The 17,185-nt window shown below is 42.8% G+C and overlaps 1 protein-coding gene across 17 annotated transcripts in view; it reads right to left on the minus strand.

The window, feature by feature from the left end:
- SORBS2 (sorbin and SH3 domain containing 2) overlaps positions 1-17,185 on the minus strand; it is a 130,608-nt gene that overhangs the window by 53,997 nt on the left and 59,426 nt on the right. For 10 of the 17 annotated variants that reach the window (XM_066380201.1, XM_066380188.1, XM_066380187.1 and 7 more), the window contains 5 exons: positions 16,239-16,411; positions 11,460-11,526; positions 10,332-10,376; positions 7,604-7,793; positions 4,876-4,990 (listed from right to left, as the gene is read on the minus strand). In XM_066380201.1, the coding sequence (XP_066236298.1) occupies positions 4,876-4,990; positions 7,604-7,793; positions 10,332-10,376; positions 11,460-11,526; positions 16,239-16,411 (590 nt within the window). Of the gene's footprint in view, positions 1-4,875; positions 4,991-7,603; positions 7,794-10,331; positions 10,377-11,459; positions 11,527-15,495; positions 15,632-16,238; positions 16,412-17,185 lie in introns of those variants that run through there. The other 7 variants (XM_066380191.1, XM_066380189.1, XM_066380199.1 and 4 more) reach the window with 4 other exon arrangements.

The raw sequence follows: 17,185 nt of genomic DNA on the forward strand, positions 1-17,185 counted from the left end.
ACCACAATCACTAATAGCAGTGCCTCGAATCTCATGTGTGTGCTTTGACGGAGACACACTGTGTCTTTTGCCACCAGAACTATAGTTTCACAGATAAGCAACAAAACAGGAATTTGGTCTCACCAGCTTGACCCACTCACGGCAAGGGTAAAACCTATATTCATTCATTCACTTATTGATTCAATGAGTATTCACTTAACACCTACCATGTGCCAGGCATTGTGCTAGGTGCTGGGGATACAACTGGTGCACCAGACATGGTCCCTGCCTTCAAGGCGCTTAAGTCTAGTGAGGGACACAGACAAGAGGCCATTGCAATTCAGTGTGGTGAAGGGGAAATGCAGCCGGCTGCAGGCACACAGCAGGGGGCGCTCTACACCTGGAGTTGAGGAGTCGGTGGTGGTGCCCTTGGGAGAAGTGAATGAGAGTTTTCCATGAGAAAACTCACGGAAAGGCCGTAGAGAGAGCCTTCCTGGCAGAGGGTACAGTCTGTGTCTAGCGGGGAAGGAAATGCTATCTCTGAGACCGGAATATAGTGAGTGAGCCAGGAAGGACAGGAAGACACACGAGGCTGGAGAGGTCAGTGGGGGCCACACCGTAGGATTTTTTTTTAATTATATAAGGAATTTTGATTTTGCTCTAAAGATACTTGAGAGCCAGAAGAAAGTTTTGGACAGGAGATTTTACGAAGGTTTGATAAAGATTGGAGAATTGGGGAATGGCAATCCAGGCAGGGAAAACCGAATGGGCTTTCTCCTGGCCGGTAGGACTTCGAGATTGGTGGGGGAGAGGGGAATCCAAGATGACATCTGGGAAAACTGGGCAGATAATGGAGCCATCTAAGAACTGGAAAGGGCCACAGAGAAGTACCTAGCTGTTTATAATTTACTTAAAATTCAATCAGACAAGAGTAAAGTGACAGGAGAGCGCACTCAGAACACCCTGGAGTCCCTGAGGGCTGCCCATCTGCTCCTGCGTCACCCTCCTAGAGAAACCTGCGGTCCCTCCTCTACATCTTGTGTGTTCAAGACACTCCGGAAGCCATGTGAACTAGGTCAACACACAGCCTGTGCCTGCAACACCCCCGCGCATTTGCCGCCCCAGCCCTTCCTCTGATTTAGAGAGGCAGGCAGAATGAATCCAGGGTTGACAACACCAAGGTCATAGCCTCGTTCTAGAATAAAAAGCCTGGCCAAAATGATACTGAGGACTAGCTCAAATCATTTCAGACAAGACTGGCCCTCAGCAAAAAGGAGGGATGAAAGTGTTGGTTCTTCCCATTTCTTCTTAAGTGAGCCGTTCTCACTTCCTCCCAAGCGTCTGGGTCCCTGCCACTGCTCTCTCCCGTGGCTGCAGAGACGTCCATACAGACTGTCCAGTGGTTCCTGTGCTCCAGGCCTTTTTATTCCTCTTAGAACAGCGAAGCATGCTGGTCTTGTGTCTTAACTGCTCGGGGCTCTGCTTGCTGGTTAAATCAGTCAAGTACACCAATTTATTGTAAATTAGCAAATAAAATTAGTTATACTGCAAAATAATTGAATAATCACATTAATTGCGGTGATAATGACTGCTGGCTAACTGTGTTTCTCGCTCAGTGAGTCCTGGCAGCGCAGCAGTCTGGCGGTGATGAAGTGTACCAGGTCTGAGTCGGCCTGGCGTCAATGCCGAGCTCCCACGCCTCCCCGCGGTGCAGCCCTGGGCAGAGCTACTGAGTGTGTGCTTCAGGCCCTTCTCCCACCAAGTGGAAGTGCCTTATGTCTATTTCGTAGGTTGCGGGGATCTTTACATGAGATGTGGTAGAAATGACTAGTTACAGGGCCTGGCACATAGTAAGTGCTCAGTAAAGATCTGCACCTATTGTTATTGTTGTTGTTGCTATTTTTTAAACTAGGAACCTTCAAAGCTTGAACCAAAAGACATGAGTAACGTGAGAATTTCAGTCACAATGACAGGGCCCATGAATGAGCTGTTAAGGAGACAAGAGGGGGGTTCTTAAGGTGCTCTTGTTTTAGGTATAGATCCGGTGGTCTATTTCACACAAATGCAGGACTACCCTATGCATCCATTAAATGATAGACTCGAAGTCCCTCGAGGGACTGTCTCATTCCTGATTGTGTCCCTAGCACCTGACAATGTCTGGCACGTAGCTTCCCATTTCAAAATTATTGAGCTAGTGCTCAATAATTTTTTAAAGGAGTAAATAATAGAAATGTCCTGGTGGAAAAGCTTCTAAAATCAGTCCTGTTCCCTGACCCATAACTATCAAAGCAGTTCCATACAATCATCCTAAGAATATCATCATCCTGAGAGCATCATAAATTGTTAGAAGATCATTAAGTTTTGGTATTTATGTTTAAATCAGAGACTCATTATTTTGCATAGTTATTTTGTTTTTCAACTTTATGCAATGGTGGCATCATGATTTAATCAATTCTCCTCTGAGAAATCATGACATTCAATCACATAATCTAGTCAATGGGTTTTAAGTTCGAAATGGAACCTGCAAATCAGTGATGTTCCTTTTTTTCCCCAGTTTTTCGGTTCAAGTTCTGTTACTCTAAATGATGAGTTCTTTGAAGAAAGGCAAAGAGGGCTGAGATAAATATCACACATGAATTATATGATTATAAGGTTTTTAAACATGTTTCTCAAGAACATAACCATAAATACAGGGTTTCAAAAACTGTATCAAGGACACTCATATTGGGTGTGGTGAGACCAGGGTTTCCGAGCAAATTCTAGGGCTGGCCTTGCTTTATGTATGAAAATATGTTTTCTGGAATACTCTTCAAGGAGCTACCAAAGAAAACCCTTTCCTGTTGACTGACACCTAAAGTTCTTCTAAGAGGAGGCAGAACGTAAATGGCAGATGATTTCAATTGTTACTCTGGGAGCAGATTTGGACGGAGACGTAGAGGAATCAGTTACAGGGTCCCGAGGGCACTGACCAGGGAGGGGAGAGGACTAGTTACAGGGTCCCGAGGGCACTGACCAGGGAGGGGAGAGGACTAGTTACAGGGTCCCGAGGGCACTGACCAGGGAGGGGAGAGGACTAGTTACAGGGTCCCGAGGGCACTGGCCAGGGAGGGGAGAGGACTAGTTACAGGGTCCCGAGGGCACTGGCCAGGGAGGGGAGAGGACTAGTTACAGGGTCCCGAGGGCACTGGCCAGGGAGGGGAAAGGACTAGTTACAGGGTCCCGAGGGCACTGACCAGGGAGGGGAAAGGACTAGTTACAGGGTCCCGAGGGCACTGACCAGGGAGGGGAAAGGACTAGTTACAGGGTCCCGAGGGCACTGACCAGGGAGGGGAGAGGACTAGTTACAGGGTCCCGAGGGCACTGACCAGGGAGGGGAGAGGACTAGTTACAGGGTCCCGAGGGCACTGACCAGGGAGGGGAGAGGACTAGTTACAGGGTCCCGAGGGCACTGACCAGGGAGGGGAGAGGACTAGTTACAGGGTCCCGAGGGCACTGACCAGGGAGGGGAGAGGGCTAGTTACAGGGTCCCGAGGGCACTGACCAGGGAGGGGAAAGGGCTAGTTACAGGGTCCCGAGGGCACTGACCAGGGAGGGGAGAGGACTAGTTACAGGGTCCCGAGGGCACTGACCAGGGAGGGGAGAGGGCTAGTTACAGGGTCCCGAGGGCACTGACCAGGGAGGGGAGAGGACTAGTTACAGGGTCCCGAGGGCACTGACCAGGGAGGGGAGAGGACTAGTTACAGGGTCCCGAGGGCACTGACCAGGGAAGGGAAAGGACTAGTTAGTTACAGGGTCCCGAGGGCACTGACCAGGGAGGGGAAAGGACTAGTTACAGGGTCCCGAGGGCACTGACCAGGGAGGGGAAAGGACTAGTTAGTTACAGGGTACCGAGGGCACTGACCAGGGAGGGGAAAGGACTAGTTACAGGGTCCTGAGGGCACTGACCAGGGAGGGGAAAGGACTAGTTACAGGGTCCCGAGGGCACTGACCAGGGAGGGGAAAGGACTAGTTAGTTACAGGGTACCGAGGGCACTGACCAGGGAGGGGAAAGGACTAGTTACAGGGTCCCGAGGGCACTGACCAGGGAGGGGAAAGGACTAGTTACAGGGTCCCGAGGGCACTGACCAGGGAGGGGAAAGGACTAGTTACAGGGTCCCGAGGGCACTGGCCAGGGACGGGAAAGGACGCAGAGAGGGACACTGGGGACCTAGAGACCAAGGGGCGAATGAAGAACCAATTTGTTAAATTGCACTTTGGGGAAGCAGATGGTTAGTTTCCAGTTTGTATATTTTTTGTTTGCATAGAATTAAAAAATAAATAATTGTAAAATGCTCCAAAGTTAAATATAATCTTGATCCACTAGATTAACAATCAATCAGGAAGTTTGAGGCTTGGTCACCTGAGAGAGATTTAATAAGAATCAATTAAAACACCATTAAACAAGGCACTTAGAAAATATCCCCTGATGCCAAAGAAATATGAATAAACCTATATGGAAATGAAATGATTGAACAGCCTGGGCCGGTTGTGTTGATGAAATTAATGAATAATTTATCTCATTAGTAATGTAGACTGGCAGTGACGTGTTGCATTTTTAAGTGTTGGTACTTTTTAAAGAAAAATTAAACTCAGGGCTATGATTCAGCATAGTTATAGTTACACGCAAATAAGTCCTATATTTGGTCCGTAGGGACAATACATATTAATGAATATGCATCTTCAATTCCGAGACAAGATGCACACATCATGATACAAAATAAAAATGGTTTCTAAATAATGCCAAATAAATAAATTACCTTTGCGACAAGAATTGCTAACTGATATGAAATTCAGGTTTACTAAGCACCCAGGAAGCCCAGAGAATGGGAATTGTTAAATGACAAGTCAAGTGCTTACTGGTCTTTCATGCTGCAGAATCGATGACTTCCCGGGTTCGTATTCAAAAATACTCCTTGGCTCCGAACGAAATTTCCTTGTGTCGACTTTTCTGTCTGGAGGATCCCAGTCATGTCTGGAAATAACCAGCAAATTGTGCATGAAAATACTTCTCCATGCTTAAAGCAATTGTATATAACCACTCACTGTTTTCAAGGTTAATTTTAGGACAGATTAAAAAAAAAAAGTCTCCTAGGATAAAAAATAAATCTGCCAGAAATACCACATTTATGTTTTCTTTTACATAAATGGTTTAAAGAAAGTCATTTATTTTATTTTATATTATGTTTTCCTCTATTTTTTTTTTTTTTTTTTTTTTTTTTTTCATAGTGATTGTTTTCCTGCCGGCTCAAACACTCACACAAGGAATGTGCAGATACATAGCCAGTGATCTGCTAGTAAACGCTTGGGTCATACGCAATGGCAGCTGCGTATGTCTGTGTTTAGAATGAGTGGTGGTTATGCTCCATTAAGTTAGCTGAGTTTATCCCACTACTCTGACCCGGCATCCTTGATTCAAAGTGACAGGGGTAATGCACACGCTGTGTTTAATTTTGCATATTACGCAAATGGCACCACAGTTTGTGAAAACTACCAAAGTGTCACTTGGATTGCAGTCCACAGGAGCAAGCTGTGGGCACGGGGGATTCTTCCGCAGCGTTACCCTTGGAAACCAGAGTCAGGCGGCTTATCCCGTCCCACGGGACACCTTGGAAGCAGCTTTTTCCCTGAACTAATAGCCTTCGAGAATCATCACCAAAGGACTTCAAAAATAAAGCTTTTTACGTAGTTGGGCTAATGAAAGCTTCCTAGGGAAGATAGATGGCTTTTGAGGAAGAAGGATTTTCCGACCGTAGTCTGACCTGCGGAGTGCGATGGCTTTCTGACTCCATGGCACGCTGGAAACAGGTGCTCTGAGAGACGGGAGAAGTAGGGGCAAGTGCTGGTTTAGGGGCAAGTAAATTGATGAATAATAACCAGCAGAGGTGTTTTGAGCATTACACAAAACATCTGAAACCCATCTGTATGAAAGCCATCTAGAAAACTTTAAGATTAGCAGAATTCTTAATGAGAGATTTATGTTTACTAAACACACAGAGCAAATAGTATATTTACATCTGAGTTAATTCTGTTTTTTTTTTTTTTTTTTTTATGACAGAGATACCATTGATGTCTAGACAGTGATTTCTCAAATTTAAGACATCACATTTCTAAACATATAATTCATCATAAGAAGATTGGTATTAAAATGAGAATCTTCCCACATATGAGGTATGTCCATTTTCATGGTGTCTTACACTCTATACAATCATCAGTTACTCTTAATGGTACAATGCAGTGTTGAATAAAATATTTTTGAGATGGGTATGATAGAAGAATGCTTAATAACCAGTGATAGTACTGAATAATTCTTATATCCTTATTTATTTATTGCCAGTATAACATAAGCTATGACTTTAGCCAGAGGTAAGTTTGAATCCTGACTTACATGAGCTGAGCAAGTTGCTTTAATTTTCTAAATTACAGTTTCTTTCTCTCTAGAATAGGTTTTATTTATTTATTTATTTATTTATTTATTTATTCTTTTTCTTTTCCAAGTGAGATGAGGGGAGACAGAGAGACAGACTCCTGCATTCACCCCAACCAGGATCCACCCTGGTGACCCCCTTCTGGGGCCAATACTTTGACCATCTAGGGCCATACTATTTTTAGAGTCTGAGGCAGAGGCTTCATGGAGCCATACTCAGAACCCAGGCCAATGTGCTCAAACCAATCAAGCCATGGCTGCAAGAGGGGAAGAAAAAGAGAGAGAGAGAGAAAGAGAGAGAGAGAGAGAGAGAGAAGGCAGGGGGATGGTGGAGAAGCAGATGGTTGCTTCTCTTGTGTGCCTTGATCAGGAATTGAACCTGGGGCTTCTACACACCAGACTGATGCTCTACCACTAAGCTAACTGGCCAGGGCCTAGACTAGGTTTTAAATAAAACTTATCTCATTGGGTTGTTCTCAGAATTAAATGACATAACAGAGGCAAAGTGCTTCGCCTAGTACTTGGCTCACGCAAACTTTCTATAAAGATTACCTATAAGTAGGATTATTAGTCATAACCTTAATTTTCAAGTGGCCCAATAAAAGTGTATTTATAAATTTTTACTCTTGTGAGGATAGTTTCTATAAAAATAATTCAGTGGGGAAATAAAAATTAGTACTTGAAACACTGGTGGAAATGAGTCACAGATAGACACTTATTAATGAATGCCTTATTTATGATTTATAAGTAACCTTTCTACTTTCAAAAAGATATTTTGCATATCAGAGGGAAATTTTAAATTATTAATAGACCTAACCTTTCAAACCCAAGGCAACTGAAAACTGACGTCATTGTCTCTGACCTGCTGTGCCAAAGGGAGTATGTCACGATTATTCCTATTTGCCTTCTCAAATGCATTTGATAAAAAAGTAGACACTGTGCTCATGCTCTGTCAGGCCTAACTTAGATCACTAGGATATTATGAACCAAGCTGCGAAAGGGTTTACTCTAATCTTAACAGAAGAGGTCAATGTGGTACATGTCTTGACTAATAAGATTATTCATATACTATCTCCATCAATTCTTCTACTGAATACCATGTATATATATATGCCCACTAAGCTAAATAATATAGGTCATTTTGAAGGGGAAACGCCTTACTTTTCCGTTGAAGACCGATCTCTGGGTCGAAGCGGTGGGACTGGAGGAGGAACGTGGGGGGGAGGGACAGGGGAGGAAGCATCCTTAAAGACATCCGTGCCATTGTCCGAGTGGCTTTTGGAGAGGGGTCTGTAGGTCTGGGTCTTTGCAGCAGGATGTGACTGAGCACTGTAGGGTGAGTTGTACAGGCCTATTGTGAAACACAACACAACAAAACAAAACAGGAAAAAATAACATTTTAAAAGTGCATTGAATTATTTGTACCCCATAAACTATCCAATGTTCTTGCCAAAATTATAATCAGTAAGCATATTCATAATGCATGCATTCATCACAGAGATAATCTGTATTAATTTATTAATCTTTATTAATATATTAATTTGTTATTATTGTATTCTGTACACAAGCATTGATTACAGTAAATCTTTGTCAATTATTTTAGAATTAGTAATAATTCAGACTAGTACTAGGTATAACTTACAGGTACTCGGCAAATTTTCTCCTGGATAACACAAACTAATGACATAGTTAAGATTTCAGTGGAAGATGAAGAATACTTAACAGAACTGTGTCCAAATATCTCCTATTACTTTAAAAGCTCTTTGATTTATGTGTGATAATTAACATGTTAATTGCAATCAAACAAACTTCTGAGCAAGTTATATATGTACTGTGTGCAAGGCTTAGAGAAACAGAAACCCTTAATAAGCTGATAGTGCATCTGGGAAATGAGACACAAATAGAACTGTAATTGAAAATATTGGTAACGTGGTCAAGGCCAAATGCGAAAAATATACTTCAGTAATTAAAGGATTTTAGAAGGTGATGGATTGGTCAGAGAAGATGTTATAGAACCCAGGGCCCTAGAGTTGTCCCTGAAGGATTGATTGGTTTGGCGGGTAGGGAAAGAGGGTAGCAGAGATGACACAGAGACAAACAAGAGGGAGAAATAGCAAGACATACAACAGCAGGATGCAGGCTCGGTAGAAAGGGAAGAGGCTGGTTGTAGTTGCTTTGGCTACTGAGTAAATGGTAAAACTCACTCTAAAGAGCTCTGCCAGGCTATATAACTATTGTTCGGATTGCTAATTACTAATGGATACAAAACAGCAATACTAAAAGTAATCACAAACATTCTGAATTTCCTGCAACCTCAGTCTTTTGAGCTAAGTTTACTTTCACTTGTCTTCTTCCGAAGTTTCATGCAAAGGGCCATGACAAAAGGAGATGAGGCCTGCGCTTATTGTCTTGCCCGAATTCCAGTCAGATTTCAGCTTCAGAGCTTGTTAAACAAAAGATAACAGGCCCTGCAGGGGAGTTTCTTATGCAAAGCCCCAGGTCACCAGACCAGACTTAATTACAGTTTAGGCCTCTTCCAGAAATGGAATCTTCAACCAATCAGGAATTACCTGGTGAGCCCTCATTAGCTCATCAGCCTGATAGGCCCCTGCCATCCCCTAAGGGAAAGTCACCTCAATAACCAATCGCTTTCTCAAATAGTATGCCTTTCCCGCCCTGCTCCCTGCCACCTGTAAGTCGGTCATTTCCTACAACTCCTCCGAGTTCCGAGTTCCTTTCTGCCTGTTAGATGGATGCTGTCTGATTTATGAATCAATGAATAAAGCCAAGAAGATCTTTACAATGGACGACTCAGTTGAGCTTTTTTTTTTTTTTTAACAAGCTGAACACAAGAGGTGAGTTCCAAGTACCTGTGGCTAGGAATAAGGTGGAGGAAACATCGTAGTGGGCCCCCTGCTACTGAGTGGAATATGGGGAACAGAAAACCAGAGGTCTTGTCACTTCTAAGCTGGTTTTCCTTGGGTTTTGTTGCTGTTGTTGTTTTGTTTTCTCTGTATTTGTCTTTGGAGACTAGATGTAGAATCCCTAAGAGCTCGAGGGCCTGTGCGCTGGCTCTCAGGTGTCCAGGAGGGGGGACCTCGTGCAGTTCTGAGCCAGGCTGGCGGGGGGGGGGGGGCTCCCACCAGTGAGGGTGCAGCTGTGTAAGGGGAGGCGAGACTGGTCCACGGAGTCAGCTCTAAGGAAAGGAAAAGCAGACACCGTGCAGTGGCCTGGATCCTGAGCGCTGTGTGGGACCCCCTGATGTGACATTTAGGAAAGAGTGGTGGTGAGAAACATTTTTTAAGGGTTCCCTCACTTTAGCCTGCAACCATTTCACAAGATACCAGCACGCGCAAATCCAAGTAGAAATGCCCGGAATTGAAGTCATTCATTCCATCCTGACCCCTGGCAACTGTGAGTCAGAAAAGTGGCCCAGCAAAGTGGGGTTTTAAAAAATTCTTCAATGAATGGTTGCATTTTGGAGCAAAGCATGGACAAGGTCACAAAATACTGTGCTTGACTTGTTTTTTGTGAAGTGTGTCCGCAAGATCTTACGCAATGGTAATCGCCCTCTCCTCTGATAAAAGGAGATCTTTCTCTTATTTTGTACCAGATACAGTGTGTTCTTTCAGGCTGGCCTCCACACTTGGGTTAAACATTCCTGAGCAGAGAATCAACTCGCAGTGAGATAAGCAGTATTAGTTCTCATTTCCATGAGAAAAGATCAATCCTTTTGTTATGCATGCACTGAGAAAAGGGGGGAGAAAGAATCCCTCTCACTGTGTAAACTGAAGACATGCACTCAGCCACTCAGCGTAAAGAGACCCTGAAGCTCCTCGAGCATTGCAGGGCGTCACGTACGCGTTGCGAGCAGGGAAACCCATCCTACCTGCGTTATATGTGTAAGGAGTATTATACATGTCTGTGTCATCATCTAGAAAACGAAACATAAATATTATGGTGATACAGATTCCGTCACCAGAGCACAACAAGACAGCAGAACTTCAGAGAAACAACAGGAATTTGTTAGCAAATCAATGTATTTCGCCTCATTCAAAATACCATTAAAAAATTATTTTTTCAAAAACAAGAACTACATGATTCCATACATTGGTGGAACATAAAAAACGAGACTAAGAGACATGGACAAGAGAGCGGTGGTTACCAGGGGTGGGGGGAGGGAGGACGCAGGAGGGAGGGAGGGAGAGGGGGAGGGGGAGGGGGAGGGGCACAGAGAAAACTAGATAGAGGGTGATGGAGGACAATCTGACTCTGGGTGAGGGGTATGCAACATAGTTTAATGACAAGATAACCTAGACATGTTTTCTTTGAATATATGTACCCTGAATTATTAATGTCATCCCATTAACATTAATAAAAATTTATAAAAAAAAAAAGAACTGTACATCTGAAACCTGTATAATTTTATTAACCAATATCACCCCAATAAATTCAATAAAAAACTCAAAAAAAATTATTTTTTCAAATATTGTTTCTTGCTGGGCCTTTGCAGTTTGACCTGTCTCACCTGTAAGGTATTTACTTGCTCTGTGGTCCCCTTTACAGCATCAGTCCCTGCACCTCACCTGCCAGGTAGCTTTCTCCTCTGGGTCATCACTTTCCTTTAGTAAGTGCTCTAAGTATCTGTCAACTCAGCGAGACTAACCTACGCTCACTCTCCACATAAGGAGCAGACATGTGTGGACAGAGGAATAATGAGTGTCTAAGCAGACAACACGCCATGCTGGTTCAGATTGTGGATAAGGAAGGATGAAGGGAACAGACCAGAACACCGGGCACCTCTTCACGGTCACCTTTTAGCAGGTCAGGGGTGGGGCAGGAGCACAGGGGTCTGAGATTTGAGGGGTGATACAAGGAGGAATGTTCAAAGGAAAGAGTGAGGGCCGTGAAGTTTGCTAGGGTCTTGACATTGGGTGGACTAAAACTATACAAAAGGGATAGATACACATGCAACCCACCAGGACCCGACAGGTCACAGAGCAGCATACATACATACCCGGCTTGTGCACCATGTGAATTTGCTTAAACATCGTCTTGTACCAGTCCTTCGGTCTGTCCACCGTCTGGAAAGGAATTGGCCAAGAGTCAGAAAACTGCTTCCAAATAAATATTGTTCCTTAGTGTTTTTCTTTCTATATTTTATCTTTGTTGAGAGCAAATTTTTGTTCTATGATTTAAACAAATCTATTTTGTAACAGTATCAGTAATTTATCCAGTTATGCATACAGTGTATAAATATATTACTCCTTGTTTGAGTTTTGACTTAATTGGAACATTAAATATGCTCTAATTTTATTTTATCTAGATCATAGTTTTGCCCAACACTAGACAGTTAATATTTGCACAAGCATATTTATATAAAATTTGCTGAGTAAAAGTTATAGCGTGCTTATATTCTAGCGTGCTTCACTCTTTTTGGTGATAATTATCATTATTCTTAAATAACTTTTTAGTGAGCTGTTTAAGACATTATTTTTAGAATTTCAAAGGATTTTTTTTTTTTTTTACTCAAACTGTATTCTGGTCAACTTAGAGTCAGAGAAATAACAATTTGATATTTTCTAGCCTAAGTTACTAAAATATTAAATGTAATGATTCGATCCAGAGTCTAAGAGCAAATCTAAAAATACAGATATCGTTTCAAAAAATTTTTAACCTGATAATTTAATATATATAACATTTGCTTTCATAAATTGTTAATTCCTTGAGAGTAGAGGCTTCCCTGTATACAGCCCACCCTGTTGATATGATAGAGACAGTGGGTTGTAGTGGGAACACAAAATTAATGTCAAGTCAACCTGGATTGAAATCTTGGTTCCTTTAACTACTGTTTCCTGGCAATATAAATTTGGATGTTAGGTAACCTCTCACAGCCTCAGTTTTCTCCTCTGTAAGATGAAATAATTATATCCACATTATAGGAGTGTTATGGAAACTGAATGAGATGATATATATTAAAAGATCTAGAACAATGCCTACAATATAAGAAGTAATAAATAATAACAATAGGGAATAAAAAATAACTGTAGGGAATGTCAACTATTCATAGAATAAAATAATGAATAAATCCAAGTTATTGGATGGAAGTCTACCAAATTGTGAACCTGTAAAATTAGACACCTTCATAATCATAATCAAAGATTTTCCTTGTCAAGATCTTTATCTCATCGTTTTCAGCGCTACTAGCGCAAGAAGCTCAACTATTCTGTGCATAGTAACTAAATATGCCACATTTTCCGAGACAATTCTCTCGATATAAAATATTCTGTTAGGATCGCCACAAAAATATTGTTCTCATTAGACTCAGCTTTGGTTTCGATTTTTTTTCTCTCTCAGAAATGTGGTCATTGTATTTTTCATCTGGAAACTGAAGGTTTTGTGCTATATCCAAGTTTATTTTGGTGTGTGGGAGTGTGTGGTTCTTGTAATCACCACAAATACAGATGACCATTAAGGGCTCCCTGACTTTGTTGTGAATCATCTCTTCATTCATTCCAGGCTCTTTCTACAATGAGGAAACTATGGGGAGTGTTGACTGACCTCACAGTCAAATGGTGGGGAGCTGGCGGGTCGGGGTGCAGCAGGGGTAGAGCAGGAGCCTAGCTATTATTTGCTGGTTGAAAACAAAGTAGCCGATCAAGTTATCATTAAGGGACATTTGTTTCCATAAGAGATCGATGCCTTTTTCATTAAACCTTATTTCCTTTACAGTATTCAGCAACGAAAAAGAAGGCATAACCTTGTGCAGCAATGTTTTCCTTGTGCAGCAATGTTTTTCCAACCATACCTGGACACAACCAATGGCTACAGGGACGCCTACTAAGTAAGTTATACCACTGTATATGGCAATGTATCCTGACAGACAGGGTGTTTTTTCTTCCCTTGCCGGAGGGCACAGATCAGGCAGGATCTCAGCTCTGCCATCTGCTAGCTTTATATGGTGAGCCAGAGATGCCAGGAATGCCCAGTGGGTTGGCAAAGGGGAATATGAAACTGGTAAAAGGGAACACACAAACTCTGTGTCCTGTTCTAAAAGAAGTCCTCTAAGTATTTAAAGTTCCTTTTATAAATGCCATCGTGGGGATTGTTATGGCTAATATTGAGATTAAGTAAACAGGAGTCTACTTGAATTTGAGGATGTTTACTTTTATACATGTCCTTCAAAATTATTTTGCATGGACACTGACTACTAGGAATTCCCTATCCAGTCATTCTAGATCATTTTGGCTGAAAACACCTGAATTTTTCCATTCTTAGAGTTTACAGAACTCTACCTTGATTTATCATGCAAGGATTTCCCAAAAGGGGAAATCCACGTATATCCTCCACACCAGCATACAGTTGTTCTATTCTGTTTTTGCTCCTTTCCAGCTTTGAAAACGCTAACGGTGTTGCATTTGAACTAGAAGAAAAGAGTCTTGTATTTCACCTAACTAGCTGGCCTTAATTAGACAATGTCATGGGATCTGAACCCTAGTGGTTTTTGTTGTTGTTGTTAGAAATGGCAGTAAAAAGGCTAACACAGACGACCCAGGTCACGTGAGAGAGGGCGGTCGCGGGAGCCCCGGCCCTTCATTCAACTATCTCAAAGGTACATTTGTTGACTCTTGGCTTCCTAGAGTTTCTGGGTGACTTTACAGAATCCCGTTTTTGTGGTATACACTGGTGGTCTAGCAGGAGACGACAACACGATACACTGAGACGAGACACTGAGAAGGCGCTGCCTTTGCCTATGCCCTCGGGCCGACAGTCCACCTGAGGCAATTGGAGTCTGATAATCACCACTTTCTATGTGGATGAGAAAGAAAACAGCCCTGGAGATTCCTGGCCTGCAGTGGCTCAGAGATAGCCTGACTCAACATTTATAAACACAGCTATACTTGGGGATGTGCTCGGCGAGGCAGAAAAATAGGAGACGCAAATCAGAGCCTTCCCAGACCTAGCCCTTCTTTGTAAAGCATTATGAATCTGGAGAAGAGCACCACTGTACATAAAAATTATACTGACTTTCTATCTGATGGAAGGGAGTCAGCACTGAGGGGTGAGTGTGTGTGCTTACTTATGCGTGTCTGAGCATGCTTTTGATCTGGCGGTAGATAAACAATATAAAATTTTAATACCGTACTACTTGATTTTCACTGTCTACAACATTTCAGCTGTTTCTTCTTTTTAAAAACCAATAGGCAAGGCCTTGCTATTTAAGAAAATTATGTCTTATGGGTTAAAAAAGAAAGATCCAGCTTTGCACATTCATATATCACTTGTTGACTTAGAAATACACCCAGAGATCTCTTACAAAATATTTTCAGACAGAATCTATACCTTTATAAAAACCAGAGCTCTCCTAATTTATGTATATATTGTGCCTCAAGGATCAATGAAATAAAACCAGTGACACACCTGTCTGACATTGGATCCCTGCGTTATCAGGAGGAAAAAATGTAAACATAACCATTTTGAGTCAGAAATCTTAAAAGGGAAACAAACGACCAAACGACTTTCACCAGAAACATGAAGTCACCGTAAGATTAAGAACGTCACGCTCCCTGAGCTTTCCCCTTCCCTTCCATATGACAACCATCAGTTCTGACCGAGAGAGTCCTAACACTTTATAATTATAATTAGTCCCATTCCATGTTCTCAGAATCTAGTGAACATAAAAAGCCACAGCAACTGCTCTAACAGATTTACTTCTTGGCTTTCAATTCTAATACAGATGCTTGGAATAGTTAATTTTTAACTCTTTTCTCTGAATATAGAACATGTCATCTCCATATAATAAATGCGAAATCAAAGAGAGAAAACCCCTTCCCCCCCCCACACACACTTGGTCTCAGCTTGAGTGTTTCCAATCCGACCACTGCTTTTCTCTGATCTCTTTCCCATTCTGTCCCTCTGTCCACTATTGTCTCTGCTCCCCCCCTCTGCATTTCCAGGGCGGTAGCTCTTAGCAACGTCCCAGCCAGGTATGTAGGTGTTGCGGACAAGTGCAGGCAGCCACAGCTCCATTCTTGAACCACCCCCCACGTCACCTGCAAAGGTGCTGCTGCTCTCATCCTGGCTCCCAGGTCCTCCTTGTCGCGGCTAGCACAAACCCTGTCTTCAGGGGGACTGGCTCAGCGAGCAGCTGCCTGCCCGGCTCTCAATAGCGGCCTCCGCGGCTGCTGAGCCGTGCCAGAAGGGGCTGCCCCGGCACACTGAGCAATGCTTTGGCAGGGTTTAAAGACTAAGAAAAAAATCCAAACACTTTCGCTTAGCGTCCCCGAGAGCTCTCAGCAGGCACAGCGGAGGAAGGATGCCCAGAGGCGTATTTTTCTTCAGGTTTTTTCTTTTGATGACATTAACTCCCTTCAATTCAATCGCCTCACCCCCCAGCTCCCAGTTCACAGCCCCTCATCTCCTGGTGTTAACACACTTCCATTTCAAGAAACAAATCACTGGCTTATTTGCAAAGCACGTGAGAATTCAATGCAGCCAAAAAATTCACATTTTCTCAGTCCTTCTCTTTCCCCTCTATTGCCCTAATTTACTCTTTGGTGAAAGGTAACACAAAACATACTTTTGTTGTTTTAACAAAAATCACAATTTTCACGATTTTTAATTAAAACGGAGAAACAGATGGTGTGAGCATCTCCAGCTCTCCCTGCCACACATCATAATATTCATGGGAACTCAGATGGCACAAGAGGGCGACCCTCCTTACACCAGCCGGAGGAAAGCACAAAGCCACGACAATCCGTCCTTTGTAGAGTGCGCGCGCGAGCGCAGCCCCTACCGTTCTGATTGCTGTGGGGATCCCGGATTCGTCCACGGGTCCGATCCCGGGATAGTGCGGGGCTTTGATGACGGTCACCCTCTTCTCTTCCTCGGAGGATCTGTACAGCGGAATGGAGCTGCCCAGGGTGCCGTCCAGAGATTGGGCATGCTGGGGGTACGCCTCTGCGGAGTCTGCGGAGAAAGTGTGGCCACACAGAAGGGACGTGAGGCTCAAGGAGTCACAGATTAATGAGATGGTGCCTCTTTCATATTTATGCCCAAATGTGAGAGTCTGCGTTTCCACCACGATCTCTTCTAACTCATTTACCTAAATCCTAGCCGCTCCTTGTTAACATGGAGGTGTGTATGGAACAGACCTGTAACAAGGCCCTCACCATTTTATGAACAAAGGCAAGCGGAAGAGCCGGTGACCTGCGGCAGCCACAGCAAGGAAGCACTAGACGCGCACTGTCTTATCTCATCCTTCTCATGATCTTGTGAGGGCAGCAGCGGAGACAGCTTGGTGATTTCCTTCAGGTCGTAGTTCACATTAAGAGTATTTTTGTGAAACTACTGATGACCATTATTTAAAAGTACTGAAATGTCCTCTTAGGACAAAAGATATGGCTGTTGAGTCTATGAAAGTGATTTTATAAAAATAAAGTGGAAACAAAAATCACATTAACACATTATCTTATCCAAACATATACTTGGATGTGAAGGCTTATGGATAAATAAATGGTTTTAAATTATTAGTATTAATTTCCATGTAAGTAGACGTGATGGCCATATCTTCGCTTTTAGTTTAAAATACCAAAATCCATGACTTATGAGTATAAAAAATTGCCCTAAGCATATAAATCAGGTGAGGTTTATCATGTTCCTATCTTCATGTCATGTTTATTAACTTTTGCTATACTTTCATAGAAAAGGAGAGGACTTAGGGACTTAGTGTATTATGTATTC

Source organism: Saccopteryx leptura, chromosome 4 (genome assembly GCF_036850995.1).
Source record: "Saccopteryx leptura isolate mSacLep1 chromosome 4, mSacLep1_pri_phased_curated, whole genome shotgun sequence".
In the NCBI taxonomy this organism is placed as follows: Eukaryota; Metazoa; Chordata; class Mammalia; order Chiroptera; family Emballonuridae; genus Saccopteryx; species Saccopteryx leptura.